The 25,160-nt window shown below is 44.3% G+C and overlaps 1 protein-coding gene across 2 annotated transcripts in view; it reads right to left on the reverse strand.

The window, feature by feature from the left end:
• Positions 1-20,358, reverse strand: part of SCP2 (sterol carrier protein 2) — a 54,347-nt gene extending 33,989 nt beyond the window's left edge. Inside the window, exons 1-9 of one of the 2 annotated variants that reach the window (XM_030572466.1) lie at positions 20,338-20,358; positions 13,197-13,254; positions 11,450-11,521; positions 8,766-8,897; positions 6,320-6,384; positions 3,382-3,508; positions 2,351-2,414; positions 1,995-2,081; positions 1,220-1,370 (exon numbers count right to left, since the gene is read on the reverse strand). In XM_030572466.1, the coding sequence (XP_030428326.1) occupies positions 1,220-1,370; positions 1,995-2,081; positions 2,351-2,414; positions 3,382-3,508; positions 6,320-6,384; positions 8,766-8,897; positions 11,450-11,521; positions 13,197-13,212 (714 nt within the window). In that variant the 5' untranslated portion in view covers positions 13,213-13,254; positions 20,338-20,358. Of the gene's footprint in view, positions 1-1,219; positions 1,371-1,994; positions 2,082-2,350; positions 2,415-3,381; positions 3,509-6,319; positions 6,385-8,765; positions 8,898-11,449; positions 11,522-13,196; positions 13,255-19,619; positions 19,760-20,337 lie in introns of those variants that run through there. The other variant, XM_030572465.1, reaches the window with a different exon arrangement.
• Between the last annotated feature and the right edge of the window lie 4,802 nt (positions 20,359-25,160).

A 25,160-nucleotide genomic window follows, 5' to 3' on the forward strand; every position in this document is an offset into this window, starting at 1 on the left:
ATTGTGAGTTACACAGTTCAAGACTTTAGATTATGCTCATCTGCTAGTTGCGACCGGAACATGTGCTATAAGTGAGCTGGCCTATAAGTGATGGTAATCTAGTCTAATATTAATGTGCCTCGTACTGCAGTCATTATGTGGCATAATTTTGATGCAAGAAATCAGGGATTCTAAACTTCATTTTAGGAACATTCTAAGTGATGGCTCTTCTGCGTTCTTCCTCCACTCCTTCTCCCCATATGTAAAAGTATATGCAGCCAAAATTATTTAGTCATTAAGGGCAAGATATGCTGCTGGTATAACTGGGCGCAATTCCACAGATGTCTGAAGAATTGCAAATGCTTATGCCAGTTGAAAGTTTGACCTCAAATCTCTATTTAGCTAGTAATCTGTACCTCTGCTGCCAGCCATCTGACTTTAATGCTAATAGTCAATATTTTCTAAATCTGACTTTCTGGAATGCATTAATTTGATTTGCACCTACTGGGCTGAATTTGGCCCTCAATTACCCCTGTGCAACCCCACTGACATCAATGAGGTTGCATATTATGTGGTAGATTTCCAGATGGTGAAAACTGTCACAGCTCCATTGACCTATGCCACAAAGGACAGAAGTTGGTCCATAATTACAATAGACAGACTCATACTAGAACTGTAGATGCAAATAACACCTAACTTTTAAGAAAACTTGGCTCTGCATCCAAACTTTGCAGTTTAGGCCTACCTCTGGGTTTAAGTTAATCAAACTAGAAATTACACCTATGAATGACATAGCCACCACACATTGATGGTTACGTGGTTTTCAGGTTCATAACCCTTCTGTAGAAGAGAAGGAAAACTAGATACATTGGTTCAAGACACAGATGGATGATTTCTGCATCTGTCTCACAATTTTTATGTTGTCTCCTTAATTTGATGTTCTAAACAATTTGAAAAAGTGCAGCTTAACACTAAACTTTTTATAATCCTACACTTAATACCAATACATACATATACACTTATAAAAATTGTTTTCTTAGCATTACTCCAGGGATGTATCTTTTATCCTAGAAGTTTTGTGTTTTTCTGAAGTGTACAGTATATAGTTTATTTTTACTTCATAGTGAAGTACAGTGCATGTACTATCTGGATATTTTTATCACGGAAACATCTGTAGTAGTGTTAGGATCAATGTGCATAAGAAGTGGGGAGCAGGGAAAAAGTAATATTTTAAACCTACCACCTTAATACAACTATTCTCCTCAAATGTACTTGCAAGATCAGTGACCATCTCTTGGGCCACAATTTCCACCGCTTTTGACTCCAATCCATGTTTTCTCACCAACTCCTCGTTAGTTAAAACCACAGCTGCAGCTCCATCGGATGTTGGGCTAATTGAACGTAAAAGAATTATTTACTCATTGCACAATTAACAATGATTTTAAAGGAAAAGAGTGCTATTCGTGGCACTAGTCATTGATATGTAACCAAATTAAATCCATAAGCTATTCCAAAGTGGTTTGCTGACATCATCTTGACCTTTCCATCAAAAAGTTGGCTGAACTCTTCTAGCAAAATCTTTTATTGAAACAGATTTCTTTAATTAAAATAGCATATTGCTCAAATTTCTATTAGAAACAGTGCTGACTTTAGAAAAACAATTTATGGGTGGACAGGAAAGGCAGCAGTGAGGAAAAACCTTGTTAAACAGCAGCAGAAATGCACTGATATGCAGGGCCTGGGAAATATATGAAAACAGAAAAATGAGGTACACTTTTGTCTAGTGAGTTATAGTTCAAGAATTATCTAGTTAAAGTTAGAGCAAAATGGGCTGAATTTTGTTTTATTTATTTAAATTTTAATTTATAAAATGCATCTAATACTCTGAAGACAGATGGTAAAGCATTTGAAAAAATGCTACAGCTTATAATACAGTGGCAAATTAAAGTTGTTTTATTTCTAATATAAAGTGCTTCAGCATTTATTTCTACACAGTATCAAAGTCCTGTTCTTACCAGCACTGTAAAACAGTCAAAAAATCACAAATTTTCCGAGACTGCAACACTTGATCTAAACTGTACTTCTCTTGGAACTGGGAAAACCTAGGAAAAACACACCTTACTTTAGCATAATCTCAGGAAGAAGACATATTAATCATAGCTACACCCACTATATTGCTTTCATACTGTAATTTTACAAAGTGTAAGGCATTGAACAGAGAATTTATATTGGAGTATTGTTCTCATTGTATATAATGGAAAGTGTTTTGTCTATTTTATACTTTGAGTTTTACTGTTGTGCAATACATGACTTCTTTCAAATTTGGTTTTCTTACTGTATTTTCATTACCAAAGTACAATATTGCACTCACGGGTTGTTAGCTGAATGGCTATGATTCTTCCATGCAATTTTTGCAAAGTGTTCTTCTTTTGTTCCTGAAAGAAAAAAAAGTCAAGCTATACTGAGAGGCTGTAATATTTTCTCACAGACTTATTAACAAGTGACAGAGATGCTGTATTCAGTTCAAATTCTTATGGCACTAGCTCTAAAATCTCTGTTATAACGGATCCATTATATTAAGGATTCTTTGCAATACAGCTGGGTTTGGGTCAGTAAGTGTTTCAATTACTAGATGAGAGATTATTTAAAACTGGCTGAATTCCAGCTGATAAATTTAGAGATCTAATGCACTATGCTGTCATTAACAGACACATAGAAAATACAAAAAAGGCTAACAGCTATCAATTTTAGTCAATTTTGAACAGAGATATGTTCATATATTACTATTCGTCCACTGCACAGTAATTTAATTACATTGAAACATTTGTCTTCTAAATTATTTCCATAAATCGTCTGAAATAAATTTTTAAAATATGAGATGTCCAGTAGTTCGTTTGGCAGGAATACGTGCTGCCAAATAAGAGACTAAGTTTTAGAAGCAATTATGGGACTGCTATTCCTTGGTTGGTGAGAGCTGAAGGAATTGCAATGGCGGTACTCTGAGAATGTAAATTGAGATATGACTAATGCACAAAAGTTGTCATAAAACTCTTAATGTTGCTACACACATTCATACCATGCACAAAACCACAAAAGCAAATAAATTAAAAATTAAGCCCTATACAGGCACAAACCTTACCACTAACACAACTATTGTACAGCATAGAGTATACACCACAAACTGAACTCCATCCCATGAAACTACTTTTCTGAAAATATCCCTTGATCAAGATTCCCCTTTGCCAACACTATTAGTTGTGGATGTTGGGTATGGCAACATGTACCTGGTGAAAACGAAGTCATGGAATAACAGTTTATAACTAAGCTCCCAAATAATGTTTTCACTTTTCTTCTAATACTTTACTCTGCAATAGGATTTTTCCCCACAAGTTTGACCAGTACCATATTTCTCCATATGTTCTTTTCCAGCATGTCCAAAAAACTGTGCTGTTACTGGAGCTGCAGACAAGCCATATTTCTTTATCATCACTTCCGTATGTTTATCTAGTGGATTTGTCCTGCCTGTGAACTAAAAATAAAAATAGTTGTAAATTAAGCAACTGGCAAGTTCAAGGTGAATTATCCATTTCCTTTATAAACTACAGTATTCCTGCAAAAATATAATGGACTTTGAGAAAAAGAGAACATCTCTTAACAGCTCAGCACTCTGCCTGAGTAGGATATTTTGAAATTTCAATAACTTGCCTACTTGTAAGAACGGACAGATAACCAGAAGACAGTCAGCAACTGCATTATGGGAGGTGGGGAGGGAAAAGGACTTATTGAAGCCCTTAGAAAATGCCCAGGGGACATTTTGAGTCTACTGGATTCAGCATGGGACTAAATCAGAAGACTTGGCTTCTCTTCCTCCCCCCTACCCCCTCACCTCAACTTGCTGTGCAATTTGAGGCAAATCACTTTAAATACTCTGTACCTCAGTATTACCATTTGTAATTTTCTGCACCTCCCCTCAATTTTGTTTTTAATATAGACTAGATCAGTGTTTCTCAACCTTTTTCATACCAGAGACCAGCTTTCTGCCTTCCTAAACTGTATCGAAGAGCTCTCAGGGACTCGCCAGTCCACAGACTGGTCATTGAGAAACACTGGTTTAGGTCAGTGGTTCTTAACCAGGTGTACATGTAACCCTGGGGTATGCCGACATCTTCCAGGGGGTAGATCACCTCATCTAGATATTTGCCTAGTTTTACAACAGGCTACATAAAAAGCACCAGTGAAGTCAGTACAAACTAATATTTCATACAGACAATCCCTTGTTTATACTTCTCTATATACTATACACTGAAATTTAAGTACAAGATTTATATTCCAATTGACTTATTTTATAATTACATGGTAAAAATGAGAAAGTAAGCAATTTTTCAGTAATAGTGTGCTATGATACATTTGTATTTTTAGGTCCGATTTTGTAAGCAAGCAGTTTTTAAGTAAGGTTAAACTTGAGGGTACACAAGACAAATCAGACTCCTGAAAAGGTACAGCAGTCCGGAAAAGCTGAGAGCCACTCGTCTACGGGCTTGGCTACACTTACGAGTTAGTGTGCAATAAAGGAGCCCCATGCGCACTAGCTCATTCTCCATTCACATTGGCAAGGCACATAGAGCGCTCTCACTCTTCAGCTAGAGAGCTCCTGATACTCCACCTCGGCGAGAGGAATAACGTTTGCTGTGCTCTCACTGAAGCACTGCGGTGTTGCATTACTGCGCTCTGATAGGCCTCTGGAATGTCCCATAATCCCCTTAAGTTAAGTGGCCACTCTTGTCATTGTTTTGAATCGCTGCAGGAATGCGGCTATGCCCTTTAAAAGCTCCGTTTTTAACAGCCAGCTGCTTATCTGCTCCAAGACAAAGCAACCATTAGTGTGGAATGCTGTGTGTGAGAGAGAGGGAGGAAGAGGAGGTCTGCTGCTGTCTGAACTTATAACAGTATGCTGACATGCTCTCAGCCCCCCCAAAAACACTCTCTCCCCCCACATACACACAACTCACTCCCTGTCACACTCTACCCCACCCCCCATTTGAAAAGCATGTTGCAATCACTCGCATGCTGCGACAGCTGCCCATAATGCACCGCTCCCAATGCAGCTGCAAGTGCCGCTGCAAGTGTGGACAGACTGCAGCGCTTTCCCTACTGCACTCTATGATGGCTGGTTTAACTCAAAGCGCTCTAGGGCCTTGTCTACACTACAAAGTTGCAGCGCTGGTGAGGGGGTTACAGCGCTGCAACTTAGGATGTGTACACACCTGCAGGGCATTACCAGCGCTGCAACTCCCTGTTTGCAGCGCTGGCCGTACACCCGGTCGTGCCTCGGGTGTAGAGGATCCAGCGCTGGATCACCAGCGCTGGTCATCAGGTGTAGACACTCACCAGCGTTTTTGTTGACCTTCGTGGAATAAGCAGGTATCCCCGTGGTGTGCTCTGGCGTTCCCTGACCCCCCCTCCAAGCAGGTCTCCTTCCCCGCGGTTTGCTCTGGCGTTCCCCGACCCCCCCCCTCCAAGCAGGTCTCCTTCCCCACGGTGTGCTCTGGCATTCCCCGACCCCCCCTCCAAGCAGGTATCCAGCCCCGCGGTTTGCTCTGGCGTTCCCCGACCCCCCCTCCAAGCAGGTCTCCTTTCCGGCGGTTTGCTCTGGCGTTCCCCAACCCCCCCCCCCAAGCAGGTCTCCAGCCCCGCGGTGTGCTCTGGCGTTCCCCGACCCCCCCTCCAAGCAGGTCTCCTTCCCCGCGGTTTGCTCTGGAGTTCCCCGACCCCCCCTCCAAGCAGGTCTCCTTCCCGGCGGTTTGCTCTGGCGTTCCCCAACTCCCCCTCCAAGCAGGTCTCCTTCCCCGCGGTGTGCAACGGCGCTGCAGCGTGGCCACATCTAACACCACTTGCAGCGCTGGTTGCTGTAAGTGTGGCCACTCTGCAGCGCTGGCCCTATACAGCTGTACTAATACAGCTGTAACAACCAGTGCTGCAAAATTGCAGATGTAGACATACCCTACATCTGCAACTGTAGCCAAGTCCTAGGTCACATATCACAGTTGTTAGGAACTATTGAACATTAATCTTCCGACAGTGAAATTTACTGGGAAATTAATCTCTTATCTGTGGATACATGATTTGCACAATGTACATTTATATTTCCTAGTAAATGGTTGTGAAAGGTACCTTAACTATTTTGATGGAAATGTAGATAACTTACCTTAAGCAGTCTGTCCGACGATATCTTAAACTAATTGATGTGTACATAGGAAATTGGAACTCTCATACATTTTAAAACATTTGTACTGCTAGATTACATTCCAAAAAAGGGTGCAAATATTTTAAAGACACTTACTTTAATTTCAATGGACCCCCTTTTCATCTTCTCAAAGCCAAGAGCCAAAGCACAATTTGCCAAACCTTAAAATAAAGCTTTCGTTATTTGAAATATGACTAAATATCTAAAGATCATGTACTATAAATATGCATTTTGCTAAAAAAAATATATACGCACAAAAAATTGGTACATTTTCCTTCTTTTTCTTCACTTTTGAATTTGAGTCAAGTTTGAATGCAAATGGTATTGAGGTTACACAAATTACTGATGTCAAATAAGAAATGTACCTTAGAAGATCAGATTTCTTTATTTCGAACCACGTATTTATTTTAATGCTGAAAGATCAATTCCTTAGCATTGCCAAGTGTCCTCACCTCAGCCACAAATACAGAAATACAATTGTTTAGAGGAACTCTGAGTCAAATATTTTTAAATATAGAAATAACAGGAATATCATGTGTCCTCCTCTCCCCTTTTTTTGTGCTACAAAACTCCCTGAAGAACTAGAGAAATGGACTGTAAACTCCCTCACCCTTCAGTTGAAAAGGAGTAGATATAGAATCTTCCACAAAGAGTTTTTCCCTAAAGTGTTAGTCAAGAGTGAGTTATTTAAAGTTAACACAATACAAAACAAAATTTAAACAGTCTGACTAGAACTCCCTTCTGCTCTCAGTGGTTCAAGGTTTCAGTCTCTCATGATTCCACAATCCCACTGGTTTCAGTTCTCCAAAAAGTCATTCCAATAAAACTGAAAATAAAAACCTGATATTTCTAGTATAAAACATAAGCAGAAAAAAAAAGTAATTATACACCAAAAAAAGCGCTCTCCTTTCCAAGATCACCTTTTAACTAAGAGACTTTTCAGTGCAGTATTACTTATTACTTGCAGTGTGGGAAGGAAGTATAGTTCAGAAGGTAACTAATAAAATAAAGAGCTGCAATAGACAAAGAAAAAAAAACTTTCTTAAAAGGAACAAACACACATCTTCTCACTGTTCTGCTGGTAAGCAAGGCAGAGGGAGGAGATAATAAAGCAAGGCCTTGGAGGGAGGAAAACAGCAAGGATAAACTGCTTCAAACTGTGTTTTGCTAAAGGTAGTAAGTTACCTGAAGGATAGAGGGAGAGCCGAGAATCTGAAGATTCTTTGTTAGACCCTAACTGATCATGCTGAAGCCAGGGCCGGCTCCAGGCCCCAGCACATCAAGCGCATGCTTGGGACGGCATGTCACCGGGGGCCCTCTGCCAGTTGCCGGGAGGGCAGCAGGCAGCTCCGGTGGACCTCCCACAGGCATGCCTGTGGAGGGTTCACTGGTCCAGCGGCTCTGGTGGAGCATCCGCAGGCACGCCTGTGGGAGGTCCCCTGGAGCCGTGGAACCAGCGGACCCTCCGCAGCCAAGTCTGCGGGAGATCCACTGGAGCCACGGGACCGGCAAGCGGCAGAGTGCCCCACACAGCGTGCCGCCGTGCTTGGGGCGGCAAAATGGTTAGAGCCGGCCCTGGCTGAAGCACACCAGGATGAGATGATTTGCCGTGGGTCTGGCCTATTTGCAGGTATATTGCTCACATGCTTATGAACAGGGGCGGCTCCAGGCATCAGCGCAGCAAGCGCATGCCTGGAGCGGCAAGTCGCGGACGGCGGCCTGCCGGTCTCTATGAGAGCAGCAAGCAGGCAGCTTTCATCAGCACGCCTGCGAGAGGTCCACCAGTCCTGTGGCTTTGGCAGCAATTCGGCGGCAGGGACGCCGATGGCACGGCACTGGCGGACCTCCCTCAGGCATGCCGCCGATTCCACGTGACCACCAGACTGCCCGCAGGTGCACCAACAAAAGCCGCCTGCCTGCCGTGCTTGGGACAGCAAAAAACAAAGCTGCCCCTGCTTATAAATACTTTGTTCTTGTATTGGGCATAGTGACCTCTTATTTTTAGGCTGTTAGGCATGTTTAGAACAATTGTATAACATAGCATTTGGCCTCTGAATTTAATAAAGGAATTTATGGTTAAATTTGTATCCGGTGGTCTCCCATATTAATAATTCTAACAGAAATTGTCAATATTTTGTAAAGACAATGCAGAATAACAAAAAATTGAATGCTGGCACTTCCATTAAGTTTTACTCTTAAAAATGAAAGTATATTCATAAACAATTTCAGATTACTTAAACCAACGTTGCTTACTGTATTAGACTCCTATCCTGCAATCTACTCCATATGGAGGGATCCGTACTCCCATACAGGGCATGACAAAATTGATCAGTCTAGGCAATGCTTATCACCCTTCCCAGTCTGAGGAGGCAGGCAGAGAATTTATGTAGCTCTGTTTATGGAAACTGAACAAATGTCATTTATGAAATTTGGAGAACATACTATTCCCTTCCACTCCCATTTGTTTCAGAGTGTGAGTCACAAAATTAATGAATATATGTATTACATCACTGCTAATTAATTCTAAACAAACACAGCTTACCTCCCTGGATCACTTGGCGGGCCATGAACAAAGCAGTGGATCCAGTGGAACAGTTGTTGTTAACATTAATGACAGGAATGCCAGTTAATCCCAAACTGTGGTAGATAGCCCGTTGACCACATGTTGAGTCACCTTTATACAAAAATGAAACATTTAAAAGAAAGTGGAGAGTAGACATATAGTAGCAAAAATTATAACAACATAAGGGTAATGCTATACTTTGATTCTAGAAAAGACACTTCTAAAATCTTTGAAGAGCATAATTTTCCAACTCAACCAATAGCAACAGGTAAGCTAAGATTGCACTTAACCTTGTTATAAAGCAGTCCAGTCACTACTGCCAGGTTGTACAAATAACAGTCTACAATATAATAAGTGTTCCAGATATATACACTCATGACACTAGGGGAGTTAGTTTCCCAGACATATACGAAGCGTCACAAGGGGTTAAGAGTCAACCTGAACTATGTTCAAAGGACATGGAATCCATTTTCCTAAATATCCCAGCAGATTGACCAGATATGAGCAGAAGACAATCACAAACACATTTAGTGGAAGACAGGTGATTGAAGTGGTGTGCCAGATTGAATTTTCTGTATAGTGTTGTATTAAAATAAAATGAACTTTGAAGGACAATGTTTGCCTATTACATGCTTAGGCACATACCAAGATGGCAGTATTTATTGCCAAATATCTTTTTAGACAATAAACAGTTCTCTCCTTCACCCTAAGAAATTAACTCCTCAGATTCAAGCTTACTGTTCCCTTTTCCTGGCTGGTTAAAATTCTGAAAAGTGATTATCTAGGGACTATATTTCCTTTTCTTCATTTCCAGCTGTAAATGTGTGTTAATATTCACTTGATCCCAAAATGCCAGTTAGCTCTTAAATGACAAAACAAAAAACTACTCAAACTACCGCATATACACATTTGTTAGTCTGTTTGTTTATAAGCCAACCCCGCAAGATGGTTAGGTAAAAATAGCAAAAACTGTATGACCCTTTCATAAGCCGACCCTATATTTCAGGGGTTGGCAAGCTTTGGCTCCCGGCCAGTTAAGGTAAGCCGCTAGCGGGCCTGGATGTTTTGTTTACCTGGAGTGTTCACAGGCACGGAGTCCCTCAGCTCCCTGTGGCCGCAGTTTACTGTTCCCAGCCAATGGGAGCTTCAGGAAGTTCTCCCGCAGCTCCTATGGGCTGGGAACGGCAAAACTCGGACACTGGGAGCTGAGGGGTTCCATGCCTGTGAACGCTCCAGGTAAACAAAATGACGAAGTATTAGATATTTAATTCAATGATTCCATAGAGTTTAAAATCATCAAATTTTAGTGTAGACTCGTTTATAAGCTGACCCCTGCCCTATGATGTGTCACTTTTTTACTAAAAATATTTGGCTTATGAATGAGTATATATAGTACTTAGTTTCTAAGCATTTGTAGCAAAACTCTTTGTTAATTTATATGATTAATAATTTTTCAGCATAGGAGGCTGAGCAATATTTCTATTTAAATCTTTAACTACTTGTTTTAAGAAAGTTCTTGGCTACTTTCTAATGATTACAAAAATATAAGAAATCCTCAAAGAAACTTAATCACCTTAGTTTTATTTCTTCTTTATTTCATCAATAAAATGCCACCTATTTACAGAACTGTAAAAAAAGTCCCAGAAATGCTCTTCATTGACCTGTATCCTTCTCTTTGAAATGACCCTGAAAGACTGTATTTTGACATTCACTCTTCTTGGCCTAATTTGCTTTAAAGAGAGCTTTGCCATGTTGTCTGGCTTCTTAGTGGCAGTGTTACTGCTATAAGTATTTTAATTACGTAGTTACATCATTGTGTGTTGTGCTGTCTACTCACAATTGGGTGATTTAAGAAAAGAATTCTCAGAATTTTAACCTTCCTGTTGAACTTCCCTGTTATACCATTTCCTTTCCATAATGTACTTGAAGGAGGACTGACTTTGCCCAAATAATAATTAATCTTTTTTCTATAACTAACTCAGGATGAATTGGGCAAACTCGCTCTGCAAAAAAGAACACTTATAAATATATATTTAAGTACTGTGAAGAAACAATACAGAAAAGATAAGGAAGAAAGAACAACAGAAATGCCTCTTGAGAAAATGACTTGCTCTCTAAAAAGGTGATGTTCTAGCTTTGCAGGCAAGGCTAGCATAACTTCTTAACCTCCAGAGGTGGCACCAGCTGGCAAAACTATACTGTAATTTAAACTACTGCAATGAATGACATTACCATAATAATTACAAAAATGTATGGATTGTGTACAACTCACATAAAGTACTGGAGATGATCAAACAAAATATAACACAGTAGCGGCCTGATCCTGTAATGGGAGCTACTTAGGATATTCGCACATGTACCACGTTTCCTTGAAATCTATACTACCAATGATTAAAATAACTGGACACTCTACAGGTCACTAAGGCTTGAATCTGTACTCATTAAAAATCTGAGGCCCTAATCTTGCAAAGACTTGTACAGGTGTGTAGTTTTAAGCATGGCTCTGTGTTAAGGCAGATCCACGAACGGGGAAGGAGGAGTGGATGTTAGGCTTTGTACATGAATGGACAAATTTCATTCTCATGGATGAGACTCCTCATACGCATAAAATTAAGTAAGTAGGTGTTAGGAAACTCATACCCTAAACAGGTAACATAACTTACCGTAAACATAGCCCACACATGCCTGCTCCACTGCTGAGTAAGGAATACCTGCATCAGCTAAAGCCTTCTGACCTAGAGAGAGGTGGTGTTGTTTTTTTTAAATCCAGCAGACAAAACTTTTTTAAAAGTTAATAAAATATTTTTTGAGATAGTGATCCAAACAACAGTTATAGGGAGCAGCAAAGAGTCCTGTGGCACCTTATAGACTAACAGACGTTTTGGAGCATGAGCTTTCGTGGGTGAATACCCACTTCCTCAGATGCATGTAATGGAAATATCCAGGGGCAGGTATATATATGTGTGCTAGCAAGCAAGCTAGAGATAACGAGGTCAGTTCAATCAGGGGGGATGAGGCCCTGTTCTAGCAGTTGAGGTGTGAAAACCAAGAGAGGAGAAACTGGTTCTGTAATTGGCAAGCCATTCACAGTCTTTGTTCAATCCTGAGCTGATGGTGTCAAATTTGCAGATGAACTGAAGCTCAGCAGCCTCTCTTTGAAGTCTGGTCCTGAAGTTCTTTTGCTGCAGGATGGCCACCTTAAGGTCTGCTATAGTGAATGGCTTGCCAATTACAGAACCAGTTTCTCCTCTCTTGGTTTTCACACCTCAACTGCTAGAACAGGGCCTCATCCCCCATGATTGAACTGACCTCGTTATCTCTAGCTTGCTTGCTAGCACACATATATATACCTGCCCCTGGATATTTCCATTACATGCATCTGAGGAAGTGGGTATTCACCCACGAAAGCTCATGCTCCAAAACGTCTGTTAGTCTATAAGGTGCCACAGGACTCTTTGCTGCTTTGACAGATCCAGACTAACACGGCTACCCTCTGATACTTGAGTTATAGGGAGGAAATTAAAGAAATTAAATCAAGGGCAAATACATTATTTATTCTCAGAGGGACAGACTTAAATACTTCTGCAGTCTGGAGGAACAAACTTTTAATCCTCTACCACAGAAGCCTAATTAATTTTTTATTGAATGTAGCTCTGATTTTTGCAAAAATGTAGAAGCTAATCTAGTTAAATTAATTATTCATCCCTTTGAATAAAAAGGTACATTATAGTATGCATCTGTGTGAACAATATACAAAAATAGTATTAAGCATGCACTACAGAAACAAACTTCAAGGCCTACTATGTTTGAAAGAGGAAACAATGTATCTTAACCGACTCATTGTTATGCCAGGAATCTGTAGAAGACACTAGTATAACTAAGACAAGAAAATTTTGTCTAATACATAATTATTTCAATGAAAGTGTCAAAATGGCAACTTAAGGTCTAAAGATAAGATTTTAATGCTGGAATATAATAAATATTTGAGCCCTGCGATGTATGCCCAACATTTTCTTAGGCCACATAGTTCAAATTTCATTCATACATAGTTTTAACAACAGAAGCTTCTTCCTCCTGGCTTCCTCCTGGCTGATCAGCTGGTATGCCTATGCATGAAAGTTGATATCACGTATATACATTAATGTTAGCTAGTGCAACTACATAGGATACTGTTTATTTAAATATCTAATTAATTTTTGAATCCTATGTTCTTGGCTCTGATTCTGTGTGGCAGTGAGTTCCACAGGTCAATTATGCACTATGTAAAAAAGTATTTCATTTCATCGGTTTTAAATTTGCTGTCTTGAATGTTCATTGGTTGCTTCCCCATTCTTGTATATTTTACCCTTTTTCATAATACAATTCAGAAAAAAAATATTAAAACTAAAAGTAATCTTGGTTATTAATTACCTGCCTCTTTAGCCATGTCCGGGTAATCCCAATTTTCCCGCACACCAGGCTTTTCAAACTGGCAGGAAGAAAAACAAGATTTAAACTTAGTATAGATATTTTGCACATTGCTACACTCAAGCATCATTAAAACATAATTTACTCATATATTTGAACACCCAGGCCGAAATCCCTCTTGCAGAGGGCCCATGCAAAGTCATTGTTCCACAGAAACTACACAGTATATAGCACAGTGTTCCCCAAACTGTCGGGCATGCCACCTGCGGGGTTGTAGAGAAATATTTTGTGGGGGGAGGGGGGGGAGAAAGCATGCAGTGGGGCCCAAGCCAGCCCCCAGGGGGAGACAGGGAGGAAGCATCACACTTGCAGTGACACTTCGTCCCCAGTCCAGCTCTGCCCCCCGTCTCACTCCTCTCCCAGCCCTGTTCAGTCCTGCTCCGCCTCAAGGCCTGAGCCAGGCCCCACAAGGGGCAGGGAGGGAGTATCATGCTTCCATCCCAGCTTTGCCCCCAGTCTCACTCCTCTCCTAGCCCCATTCAGCCCCCCAGTCCTGCTCTGCCTTCAGGCCAGGGCCAGCCCCCATGGAGACAGGGAGGGAGCACTATGCTTCTAGCCCAGCTCTGCCCTCATTCCCTCTTTGCCTCCAGACCAGCTCCGCCTCTAGTCCTAGGTCCTTTCAATTCCCAGTTCCTCCCCCTGCTCTGCCTTCAGGCCAAGCTCCTCTGCTGAGGAAGCCTTGGATGTGCATTAATAGGGTGGTGAAGGGAGAACACAGACAGGCTCCGTTAATGGTAAGGGCGGGGGCGGGGGAGGTGTGACTGGAAACGTTTGCACACCACTGGTATAGCATGAACAGAGGCTATGCAGGCGAGGCTCATCTCCTCCAGAGAACCAAGGCTGTGCTCTGTGCTGGCCCTGAACTGGCCAGAAAGGAGAGACTAGACAGGGAGTTCTTGGCTCTGTGTTAAGACAGATCTGTGAATAGGAGAGAGGCGCAGACGGAATGAATTTCTTTCTCACAGATTAATACAGTACTTATAACCATCAGTAAATTTTGACAAAGGTTTTGTCCTTTTACACAATTTTATGGCTATGTGAAAATATCTATGTACCTTACAAAAGCAAGCAAATTCAGTGTTATTTTGTGTAAGCCTCCCTTCCCATTCCTGATGTCAACTCACTATGCCTCATAACCTAGGTGTCAAGTTATGTCTAGCCTTCATTCTTGCAGCAGCGACTGTACTTTTATTCTCTCTATAAAGAGACAAACGAACATGCTACATGCAAATGTTTAATAAATAGTGATAAAATATGTCAGCAAAAGATTTTATTTCCATGTTTAGATCATTACTGAAACATAACTGCTTTATAAAAAAAGTGAAACGCATTATCCCCTTCCCAATGTTTTTAAAAATATCTGTGTTCACTATTACCAATATCAAAATGTGATTCTACATCTGCATATGCTCACCTTTATAGCCCGAATCCCAGCCCTTCACATTCATTATCTCTATTTTCCAAAACCTCTTTTTAACAACATATACCAATACCCTGGTAATGAAGGCCAGAAAAATTCAGTGAAAGGGAATGGATCTATGTACAATCTTGTACTTCAGAGCATTCTGTGTTTAATAACACTCCTTATTCAAAAGATCTTGCTCTACCTACACTACTATATTAGCAATTTCTCAGACCCTACTGATGTTTTAATTGAGGTTATCACAGTCCTGGCTAAACTCACTCTTCCAGATGCTCACCATGAAGTTGTGTTTGGATCTGCATACTGAATCCACATGCGTTTAAGCAACTCTGTGTCTGGGCAGAATTTGACCTCTCAGGTATGCTTCTTGGGCACAAGCTTCTGGTACCACTTCTAATGAAAGGGACCCTGTAGTCCAGCTGTCATAAGCTCCAAGACCACGTGACAGTTAAAGCATGTAGCAGAGGTATTTCTAAACAAATCATACTTTACTCATAGACGAATCACATGAGAGACACAGGTCTAGGCAAAAATGAACACCTGTATGCAATTCCTTCTCTCAGGCTTGGTCTACATGACAAAGTTTTGCATAGCTATATCAGCTAGGAGTATGAAAAAAATCACACCCTCTTGCTGACACAGCTATGGCAGCAAAACCCTTGATGAAAGAGTAATTTATTCAGTATAAGTAATGTCCTCTAGGTGGTGGCATAGCTATGCTGTCAGAATTTGTTTTGCCGGCATATGCTGTGTCTCCACTAGGGGTCTCTGCCTGCATAGCCATGTCAGCAAAGGCTCTAATCCATTGGAGTCACCACCATTCTTGAGCATTTGTTGGATTTTGATAAGTATCTTCAGGGGTCCTCTCCTGCACTAAGTTCCTTTGAGCTGTTCAGGTCCAGCATCAAAAGGCTTCCCCTTAGCTTAGCGAGCAACTTCTAACACTTTTTGTCTTTATTCCTTCTTTTCTGCTAAGGATTTCTCATTCCTTCAACGCCACTTCTCTATAGCATATCTACTGTACTGCAGGAGTTAAGGACCCTTGATTACTCTGCAGTGCACTGTTAACTCTTTGTCAAGGCCTCTCAGAATGTCAATCAAAGATGGAGGCAAAAAGATAACAGGGAAGGCACAGTTTAGTCTTACAACCAAGATGATGCTCACAAAACAAAATGAAGTGTGTAGTTCAATGGAGATACATACAGACCTATACTAAATCAAAGACATTATATTTTTTGACAAATTAAAGACAAATGATCTATGAAAATGGTCATAATAGGTACATGAAATGTTTATCTACTGGCTAAACATGTTAAAGATTGACAAAAGGAATATTCCCATGAGGCCAAATAGTGTGCAACTATATGATCCTGAAAGGCTCCGAAACAACAAGCTAACGAGACTTTTAGGCATGGTTTCTGACAAGCTACGCAACTTTTCCAATTCCTTTGTTTGAGCACACCACATGGGGCCTCATCTTGCTCTCACTGCAGTTCAAAAACTATATTCTTTGGCCCACTCAACATGATTAAGTCTGCTTAAAAGAGGATAAAAACTAGAAGAGGATATTTATGTCAAAACTGGTAAAGCTGTGCAAAGACTATGCTCACATAGTATTCACCTGACTTAAGACAATGTTATTAGAAATACAGCCAAATTGTCAAGAAGATAATGATTTCGATCTACCAAATCCTGTATGACTTGGGTCCTGGCTATGTGACAGACCAACTGTTATACCTCATTTCTTTCTCCTCACTCCTCATGCAGATACCCTCTAGAGTCAAAGATTTAAGGAGACAGCAATAGGGTATTCTCAGTAGAAGACCTTCACCTCTAGAATTTGCTTTCCCCACTATTCTAACAAAGCCAAGTCTGGTGACTTTTAAGGCACAGTGCAAGGCCCCTTTCCCCTCTCAGGCTTTTTTTTTTTTTTTAAACAAAAGACACATTAACCTTTATTTTTCTAAGTTCTCTACTCATACTTTGAGTTTATTTTTAAATTTATAAAATGCCTTATTACAATCTCCACATCAGTTCAAATTAGCATAACTGAAACATATGCTCATTTTACTAAAAGCATAAAAATGTCTTACTGCTGTTGGAAATAAGTCCTTCTCCACTAGGGCAAGTTTATTATAAATAAGAAATATACAGTGAACTAGTAGCTGAATGATTAAATACAGTAAAAGATACCTATAAGCATAGCTCAGCACTCACTGGCAGCTCCCTGTAGCCTGCCCCACCCCTCTGCTCCAGCTCGCCTCTACCTCTACCTCCTCTGCGAGCATGCTGTCACGTTCTGCTTCCCTCTATCCCTCCCAGTGCTTGCGCCACAAAACAGCTGATTCAAGGGGCAGGGAAGGAGAGGGGAGGAGGAGGAGGAACATGGCACACTAGGGGAAGAAGCAGGGCTGGGATTTGGGGAAGGGATCCAATAGGAACAGGGAGGGTGCGGAGTTACGGAGGGGACTTTAGGGATGGGGCCAGAGCCAGGGGAGTGGGGCCATGGGCACCCACCGGCGCCAGAGAAAGTTAGCGCCTATGCCTATAAGATATCTCAATAAATTTAATTCCAGTGTATTTGAAACCTTAATATTAAGCATCCAACATTTAATATGGTCTTCCTCTGCCAAACTGTCCCCATGCAGGACTTCTCAACTGACTGCAAACTTGGCTAATGCTGAACAGCTAGCCATAAATTATGCATTTACGCTACATATTTAAAACATATGTTCTTGAATTAGTTTAACAGAAACAATGGCTAACAAATAAGAATTCATTTTTGCACATTTTACAAGAAAGGGATTAGATAGACAGTAAAGAGTCCACCACTCTCCTAAAACTACCAAGTTTCAAGAATCGTTGTTGAAATAAGTGATACGCTGGGGTGAGGGTGTGGGGGGGGGTGGGGGTAAAGGCCCCTTAGATGCTTTGGAGAACCTATCTATGACTTATGAATTCTAGTTGATATTATGAAGTTATCATAAGAATGGCTCTACCGGGTCAGACCAATGGTCCACCTAGCCCAGAATCCTGGTTTTCAACAGTGGCCGATGCCAGATGCTTCAGAAGAAATGCACAGAACAGGGCAATCATCAAGCAAACCATTCAACTGACCAGTCCCTGCTTCTGGCAGTGAGAGATGTAAGGACACCCAGAGCACAGGGTTGCAACCCTAACCATCTTGGCTAATAGCCACTTATGGATCTATCCTCCATAAACTTTTCCAGTTCCTTTTTGAGCCCAATTACACTTTTGGCCTTCATAACATCTTCCGGCAACAAGTTCCATAGGCTGACTGTGTGGAAAGAAGTACTTCCTCCTGTTTGTTTTATACCTGCTGCCTATTAATTTCTGTTATGATGTATGAAGTGACTCATAACTGTGAGCGCCTACCCCAGGATAGGCTGTCAAAAACAGGGCAGACATCTCAAAAAGGCTATAATTACACTCCACCAATCCAGTAACAAATGTTAACTCCTGGATCACCAGTTTACCTGCCGCATCCGCAGGTTCGGCCAATTGCAGCTCCAGGCCAATAGGGGCTGCAGGAAGCAGTGACCAGCCCATCCCTCAGCCCGCGCCGCTTCCCGCCACCCGATTGGCCTGGAGTAGCCAACCGCGGTCAGTGGGAGCCGTGATCGGCCGAACCTCAGGACGTGGCAGGTAAAGAAACTGGCCCGGCCTGCCAGGATGCTTACCCTGGCGAGCTGCGTGCCAAAGGTTGCCAATTCCTGGTCTACGCTGAAGTGTTACAGCGGTGCCGCTGTAAAGGCTTACGTGTAAACAAAAGTCTAAACCTCTGGAACAATGGAGGTGTGCAATTACGTTGTTTCCAATAGCCCCATAGGTTTTACATTCAATTACTGTAGATACAGAAAATATTTCATTGGTGCACTACGGAGTTCCACATCTCTACAGTGCCACAAGCAGTAGCTTAATTGGAAAAGATTATATATTTTACTACACATGCAAACTAACAAGTTTTAAAGCATTTCTTCCAAAAACGCATTGGATGGTCTATTCCTAAGGAATAGCCACTTGTGAATGGATCTCTAACAAGGAAAAGTGGAGCCATTTCAGTTATCAACTCACCAAAGAAAGTTTTCGGATTTTGTCAAATCCAGAAAAATACATTCCTCTTTTATATGCACCCCAAACTCAAAAACAGAGGAATATGCTTGGCTCCACCTTTGGGGGAGGAGGGACCAGGGCCGGCTTTAGGAAGTGCGGGGCCCAATTCGAACATTTTTGGCGTGGCCCTGGCAGGGATGACTAAAAAATAACCTTTCATTTCTTAGCAACCAGTTTCCTATAAAAAGTACCAATTTAAGGGATGTGCCACAGAATGTATTTTTTATAACAATAGGGTTACCATACATCCGTATTTTCCCGGGAGGAAAATTTAAGAACCAAAAAGCCTGACGTGCTGCTTCTACTCATCAGGACAGTTTGGGGGCCGGGCGCAGAAGAGCCATGCCTAAAACCATTCTGGGAGACAGGCATGAGGCCGAGGCGTGAGAAGAGTCCAAGCCCTTTGCTGCCCAGAGAACTGCCCCAGGCCCAGCCCCCTCAGTCAGTCAGGGGTGGGGCAGGGAAACACCCTGGCCCAGGCTGTCGGGCCGCTCGGGGCTGTGTTCTGTACACACACACTCGATCCCCCCTGCTCTCTGGTAACTCCAGCCCAGACACTGGGTGCCGGGTAGCGGTTCAAACCCCGCGGCAGAGGGGCGCAGCTGCATCACTGGCGACCCGCTGTGAGGCGGAGGAGCGGGCCGCGTCCCTACGGGAGAGGCGGAGGGAGACAGCGGCGCCTGTCACCCCACAACCTCCGCTGTCCCGGCTCAGAGCCGGCTGAGCGCTGGGGCGGACACGGCTCCCCGAGCCTGCAGAGACACACGCGGTAGGCGCCCTGGGGGGCGAAGCCGGGGCCCCCTGAGTACCTTGGTCATCCCGACTCCCACCACAAACACTCTCCTGCCGACCGGCTCCATCGCGCCGCTGGGAGAGAAGCGCGCTGGGCGAAAAGGAGGCGGGCGCCAGCTAGCCGGGAGCGCGGGTCGCCCAGTGCCGCAGCCACGCCCCTGGGCCAGGCGAGAAGAGCCAAAGGTCGGGGGGGGGGGGTAGGCTCAGTTCTCCTGCCTCCTCCCCCCGCCCCTTCTCTTAAAGGGGCAGCGCCCGTATAACACACCCGTGCTTTCCTGGCCGCCACTTGCCCCTGTCCGCGGCTTCACATGAGGGAAGCGGGCGGGAGGAGGGCGAGGTCTCCTCGGGGTCGGTGGTACAAAGGGCAGTGGGAGCCGCAGCCGGACCGGCACCGCCACAGGGCGGATCGGGCCACTGGGCCCATGGGGGTTGGGCCTCTGCTGGGGTCGCTCCAGCCATAGCTGGTGTCCGGCTGCCTAGCCCCCTTCCCGGACCGGCCCCGCGGCTCGAGGCCTTGGACTCTGAACTCCTGAGGGGACCGGGGCGGTGGCCGGTCTGCGGCGCCCGCTGTTAATGTTTAACCTCCCCGAGGCAGGGCCGGATGAACGCTTTGTGGGCTCCCGGGGGCAAGGTGCAGAGGGGGCGGGCTGGTCGGGCTGCAGCGTGAAGGGCGGGCTGGGGCAATGGGGCACAGCGGGGCAGCAGCAGCCCAGCAGGAGGGCACCGTTTACAAACCTGCAGCTGTCAGACACACGGGCCTGCGCAGCCCTGTGCTGCCAGCGTGCCCCTTCCCACTGAGGCCGGGCTGGCACCGCACCACCCCCTGCCCAGTGCCCACCCTTAGGGTGACCAGACGTCCCGATAACATCAGGACTGTCCCAATATTTGGGTGCTTGTCCCGCATCCCAACAGCCGCCCTAATTTGTGCAGATATTTCGCTCTGCCAGCAGCCCTTGGGGGGGGGGGTGTTGATTTTTTTTGCTCCGCTAGCAGACACCCCCCCTGCACTCCCCATGTGTCCCGATATTTTCTTCATCTCATCTGGTCACCCTACCCACCCAGTATGCCCAGTCCCCACCCCTCCCAGAGACCTCCCCTGTTGGCCTCCCACCACAACTGCACAGCACCCTCCACATCACACCGCTCGCCCAGTGCCCCCCCCCCCACCCATAGACCTCCCCACTGCCCACCACCTTCCTCACAGTCCCACCGTTACAGCTGCACAGCATCCCATATTCCTGAGGGGATTCTGCACCAAAAAATTAAAAATTCTGTGCACAATATTTTAAAATTCTGCAAATTTTGTCAATAAATAAATGTGGAGGCTCCAAAATGGCAGTGGGGAGCACAGGCTACTGATTACATGGAGGTGGGAGATTACCCAGCAGCCCTCAAACCCCACCCCGGACAGGGACTCGGCAGTGAGGCTGCACCCGTCCCTGACACAAGTGCAAGGGCCAGGCCTGCCCCAGATACACCCCTGGGCCCTACTCCCCAAGCCAGGCGCATCAGGTGTGGGTGAACAGGCTCAGCCCAGCAGCAGGATCCAAGTGCAGAGGGACTTAGTGTGGGGGCATCTAGGTGGAGGTAAGAGAGTTCTCTGGGGGGCAATATGGGTGCGGCTGGCTCAGTGGGAGATCTGGATGCACAGAAGCTCATTGAGGGTTCTAGGTGCAGGGTCAATGGGACTCTGCAGGTAGGGTGACCAGACAGCAAATGTGAAAAATCGGGATGGGGGTGGGGGTAATAGGAGCCTATATAAGAAAAAGACCCCAAAATCAGGACTGTCCCTATAACATCTGGTCACCAGATCTGCAGGGGATCCAGATGAAAGTGTTTGGGCTCAGCAGGGGGGGCTCTAGGTGCAGGGGAGGTGGGGTTCATTTGGGTGGGGGTCCAGGTGCAGGTGGTTGGGGCTTAGTGGGGAGGGTGTCTGTGGGAGCTCATCGGGGTAGTACAGATGCAGGGGAGGAAGGGCTTGTCATGGTGACGGTTCAACGGGTCTGCTTAACAGGGGAGCCCCAGCTTCTGCCAAGGAGATACCGCATGCTGGGCTCCAGCTTCCCCCCTACTCCCACTTGCCCCATCTCCTTTTCTTCCCCATCCCATGCCCCTTCCTCACCACTCCATCTCCTCCTCCTCCCACCCCCTTTTTTCCCCACTGCCTCTTTCCCCCAGCCCCCACTTCCCTCCTGCCCCCTTCTCTTCCCCATCCCATGCCCCTTCCCCACCACTCCATCTCCTCCCCAGGCTTGGGGGGGCAGGGGGGAAACTGCCCCCCAGCACGAGCTGGTGGAGCAGAGCGGGCTGGAGCCGGGTCATTCCACTTCCTGCCACCCGGTGGTTCCAGGGCAGGCCCAACCCCACACTCACAGGTCTGTTGCAGGCACAGAGGGTGCCCGAGACAAGCAACAGTGGTTTGTTGCCCAGAGTGCGTAGCGCCAATAAACACACCAGGGTGGAGAAGCAAGCAAAGTTTATTTGAGATCTCAAAGCGGTGCAAGGAGACGAACGCCTCAAATCATACACCCCTACACAAGCGGCTTTTCCCTTTTTATAAAGTTTTTTTTTTCTTTTCCCCCCTCCCTTCCTCCCCCTGTAGCAGTTATGTAAGCACAGGTGCATTAAGTAATCTTGGCCGTGGCAGCTCGTTAGTAAGTTTTCCTTCTGCAAGTTATCTTGTCCTTCTGCTAAAGGTGCACATTCCTTATCACCACTGCTTTAGACCGGTTTTAGCTGTGCTGCAACTGATAACTTACTGTTACACATTTAATTTCACAGCTGCTAGCTTTCTAGATCAAGTAGAGTTCAACATGGAGGAGCTTTGGTTCACTGAGGCCTAGATTTATGCCTAGTGACACCAACAGGGCAGTGGGAAGTGGAGTGACCTGGCCCCAGCCTGCTCTGCTCTGCTCCCCTGGCTCCTGGACTTTGGGGCAGTAGCCACCCCCCAGCACTCACCAGTGGCACGGTTGGGAGCCAGTGGAGTGGAGTGGGCTGGATCGCTCACTTCCCGCCGCCCGGTGAGTGCAGGACAGGCCCAACCCCTGCTGCAATCCCCTGGGACATGTGGCTCAGGGAGAAGGCTTGCGGGGAAGGGGTGGGGATGGGGATGGGGCAGAACAGGGGTGGGAAGAGGCAGGGTGGTGTAGCTTTCTTCTTCTGACTCTGGGCCTGGCACTATGGAGCCACTGGCGCCATGGTAAACCCAATACTGGCCAAAGGTGGTGGATGGCAGCTGGCTCAGTGTCCCTGGCGAAGCAGGATGTCAGTGTTGCCAATGCAGTGAGGGGATAGCTAGGCAGCCTGCAGCTTTCAGGGTCATTCACTTGTGAAGGGTGCCCTGCCCAGCACAAGAGAGGGAGTTTTCTGCTGGCCTGGCCAGACAGTGTGCTAGCAAACCTCCACTGAGAGCAGGACTCTTCGGCTTGTTCTGTTTAATAGTCACACGCAGCTGTAAGGACAGATGCATGTAACTAGTGAGCTGCGCCTGAGGGGCCCTGGTGGAGGAATCAACAAGGGGTTATTTCAGGAAGAGGAGCTTTCTTTTAACTTGAATGGAAAGTTCCTTTCCTTGTTTAACACTCCCCGCCCCCTCCCCCCGCATAAATACATAAATCTGATCCAGACTACAGGGTGTTAAAGTGCTGTGACCTTTGCATCTATGGACCTGCATATTGCAACTGTTAGGCCTGAATAAAGATATAGCAGACAAAACCAGATATGCCAACCTGACCAAAGTCAGGCTAACAAAGGTTTGTGGGTAATTTCTAAGTAAAAAACACTGAGAAGCAGCAGCATGTCTCACAAGTGCTAAAAAAAAGTAAAATAAAAAAAAAGCTGCATTCCTGGCATAGTACCAAATGTGCTGTGTTCGGGCAGCTCCTTCGAAGAACTGATAAAAGCCCTAGTTTCCCAGCCTCCTTGTTTTCACTCCCTGGTTTTATTCTTTGTTTGTTTTTAACTCCCCTACATTTCTAACTTTAGGCATGCATGTATACTAAAGGTGTCTAGTTTCTAGTTGTTAAAAGAAGGGGGTGGGTTGCTCCAGTAAATAATTTATAACGCGATGGAACTGTCTATATAGGCTTATACTAAAATGTAAAGGGCAGGCTGGTTCTCTCAGCAAACAAGCTGCTCTCTATTGATGTGTGCACTTGTCAATAAAGAGCTTTTGATCGAACCTTGCTGGTGTTGCCTGTCTCTCTCGCGGTCAGACAACGAACTGTGCCGTCTGGGTTAGAGTCCCTGACACAACCAAGTCCCTGTAGACCTCTGTTGAGTTCACTGGCATTCTTCATAGGTGCCGGGATGACCCATTCAGAATCAGTTGCAGGATCTGGGCTGGAGAGAGAGGAGGGCAGCAGACAGAGCCATTGAAAGAACCGTTTAGAGGAGGACTCTAATGAGTGAGATGAAAATTACCACTGTGGGGGACTGGGAGTATTTGGCAACTGAAAAGAGGTCAAGGTGGGTATGGAGTGATCAAAATGGGAATATTGTGGCAGACAGGAGGAGGCTCTGAGCAAGGCAACAGAGAGGAGACGCACTTAAGAGTGCTGCAGAGATGCTCCAGCATGTACACATATTCAGTTCTCCAATTCCCCCTGATTAGAGAGTGGACAGTGTCCTCACAACGATCATTTAATTAAATCATCTGGTATGACCTCGAAAAGCAGGATATTTAATACAAACTAGATCAGGTGCTCAGTTAAGTTATAGGGTGAATATGCACCCACAGAGTTATTCAGAACTCACGGAGTAAATATTTTAACTCTTTCAATTTGCCTTTTTGCTGTACTTATTAAACTAACAGCATAATTTTTAAAAGAGTGTTTTAAAAGAGTGTTCCCTTTTTATTTCAAGCCCTGAATCAATTTTCAAAGCATCAGAATTGTAAATAACCCCCCCATAAACTATTAGCAAAGTCAAGATTAGAACCTAGGGGTCCTGATTTGCAGTCTCCTGCACTAATCACTAGATACTAAAAACAGGTACATGTATGAGAAATATATATAAGATCAATCTGACAAGTGGAGAGTGAGAACTCATCTGACTTTAAAGAGATCTCACCTTATTTACTGAGTATTTCTTGTGGGGACTGTACACTAAGGAATGGCCTGGGGAGGTATCATATATACCACTATAGTTCCTACAGTGATGGAAGCATTACAAATGCTATAGATGGATAGATTTAATTTGATTATAATTAGATTCTAAATACTATAAAATATTGTTAAATGGCAGCACTCTATCCTTCAGGTTTTTTTCAGTCACTATATTGGTGTGACATACCTGAAAATAATGTATCAAATTCCCCCTCTGCTGGTCTGATGAAACCAGCACTTAACTAACCAACACTATTCCCACGCCTGTGCTAATAACTGGAAGTAAGCAAAAAAGTTATCCAAACAAGAACCTAACCAATATATAAAGATACGCATTCATGCTGCAAAAGCCCTGAAGCTGCAAACTGTTTTGTGTGGGCAGACCCTAGCACCCATGCAGAACCATATTGACTTCAGTGGGTCTCCATATAACTGCAAGGGTCTACCCAT

Source organism: Gopherus evgoodei, chromosome 8 (genome assembly GCF_007399415.2).
Source record: "Gopherus evgoodei ecotype Sinaloan lineage chromosome 8, rGopEvg1_v1.p, whole genome shotgun sequence".
NCBI classification, from domain to species: Eukaryota; Metazoa; Chordata; order Testudines; family Testudinidae; genus Gopherus; species Gopherus evgoodei.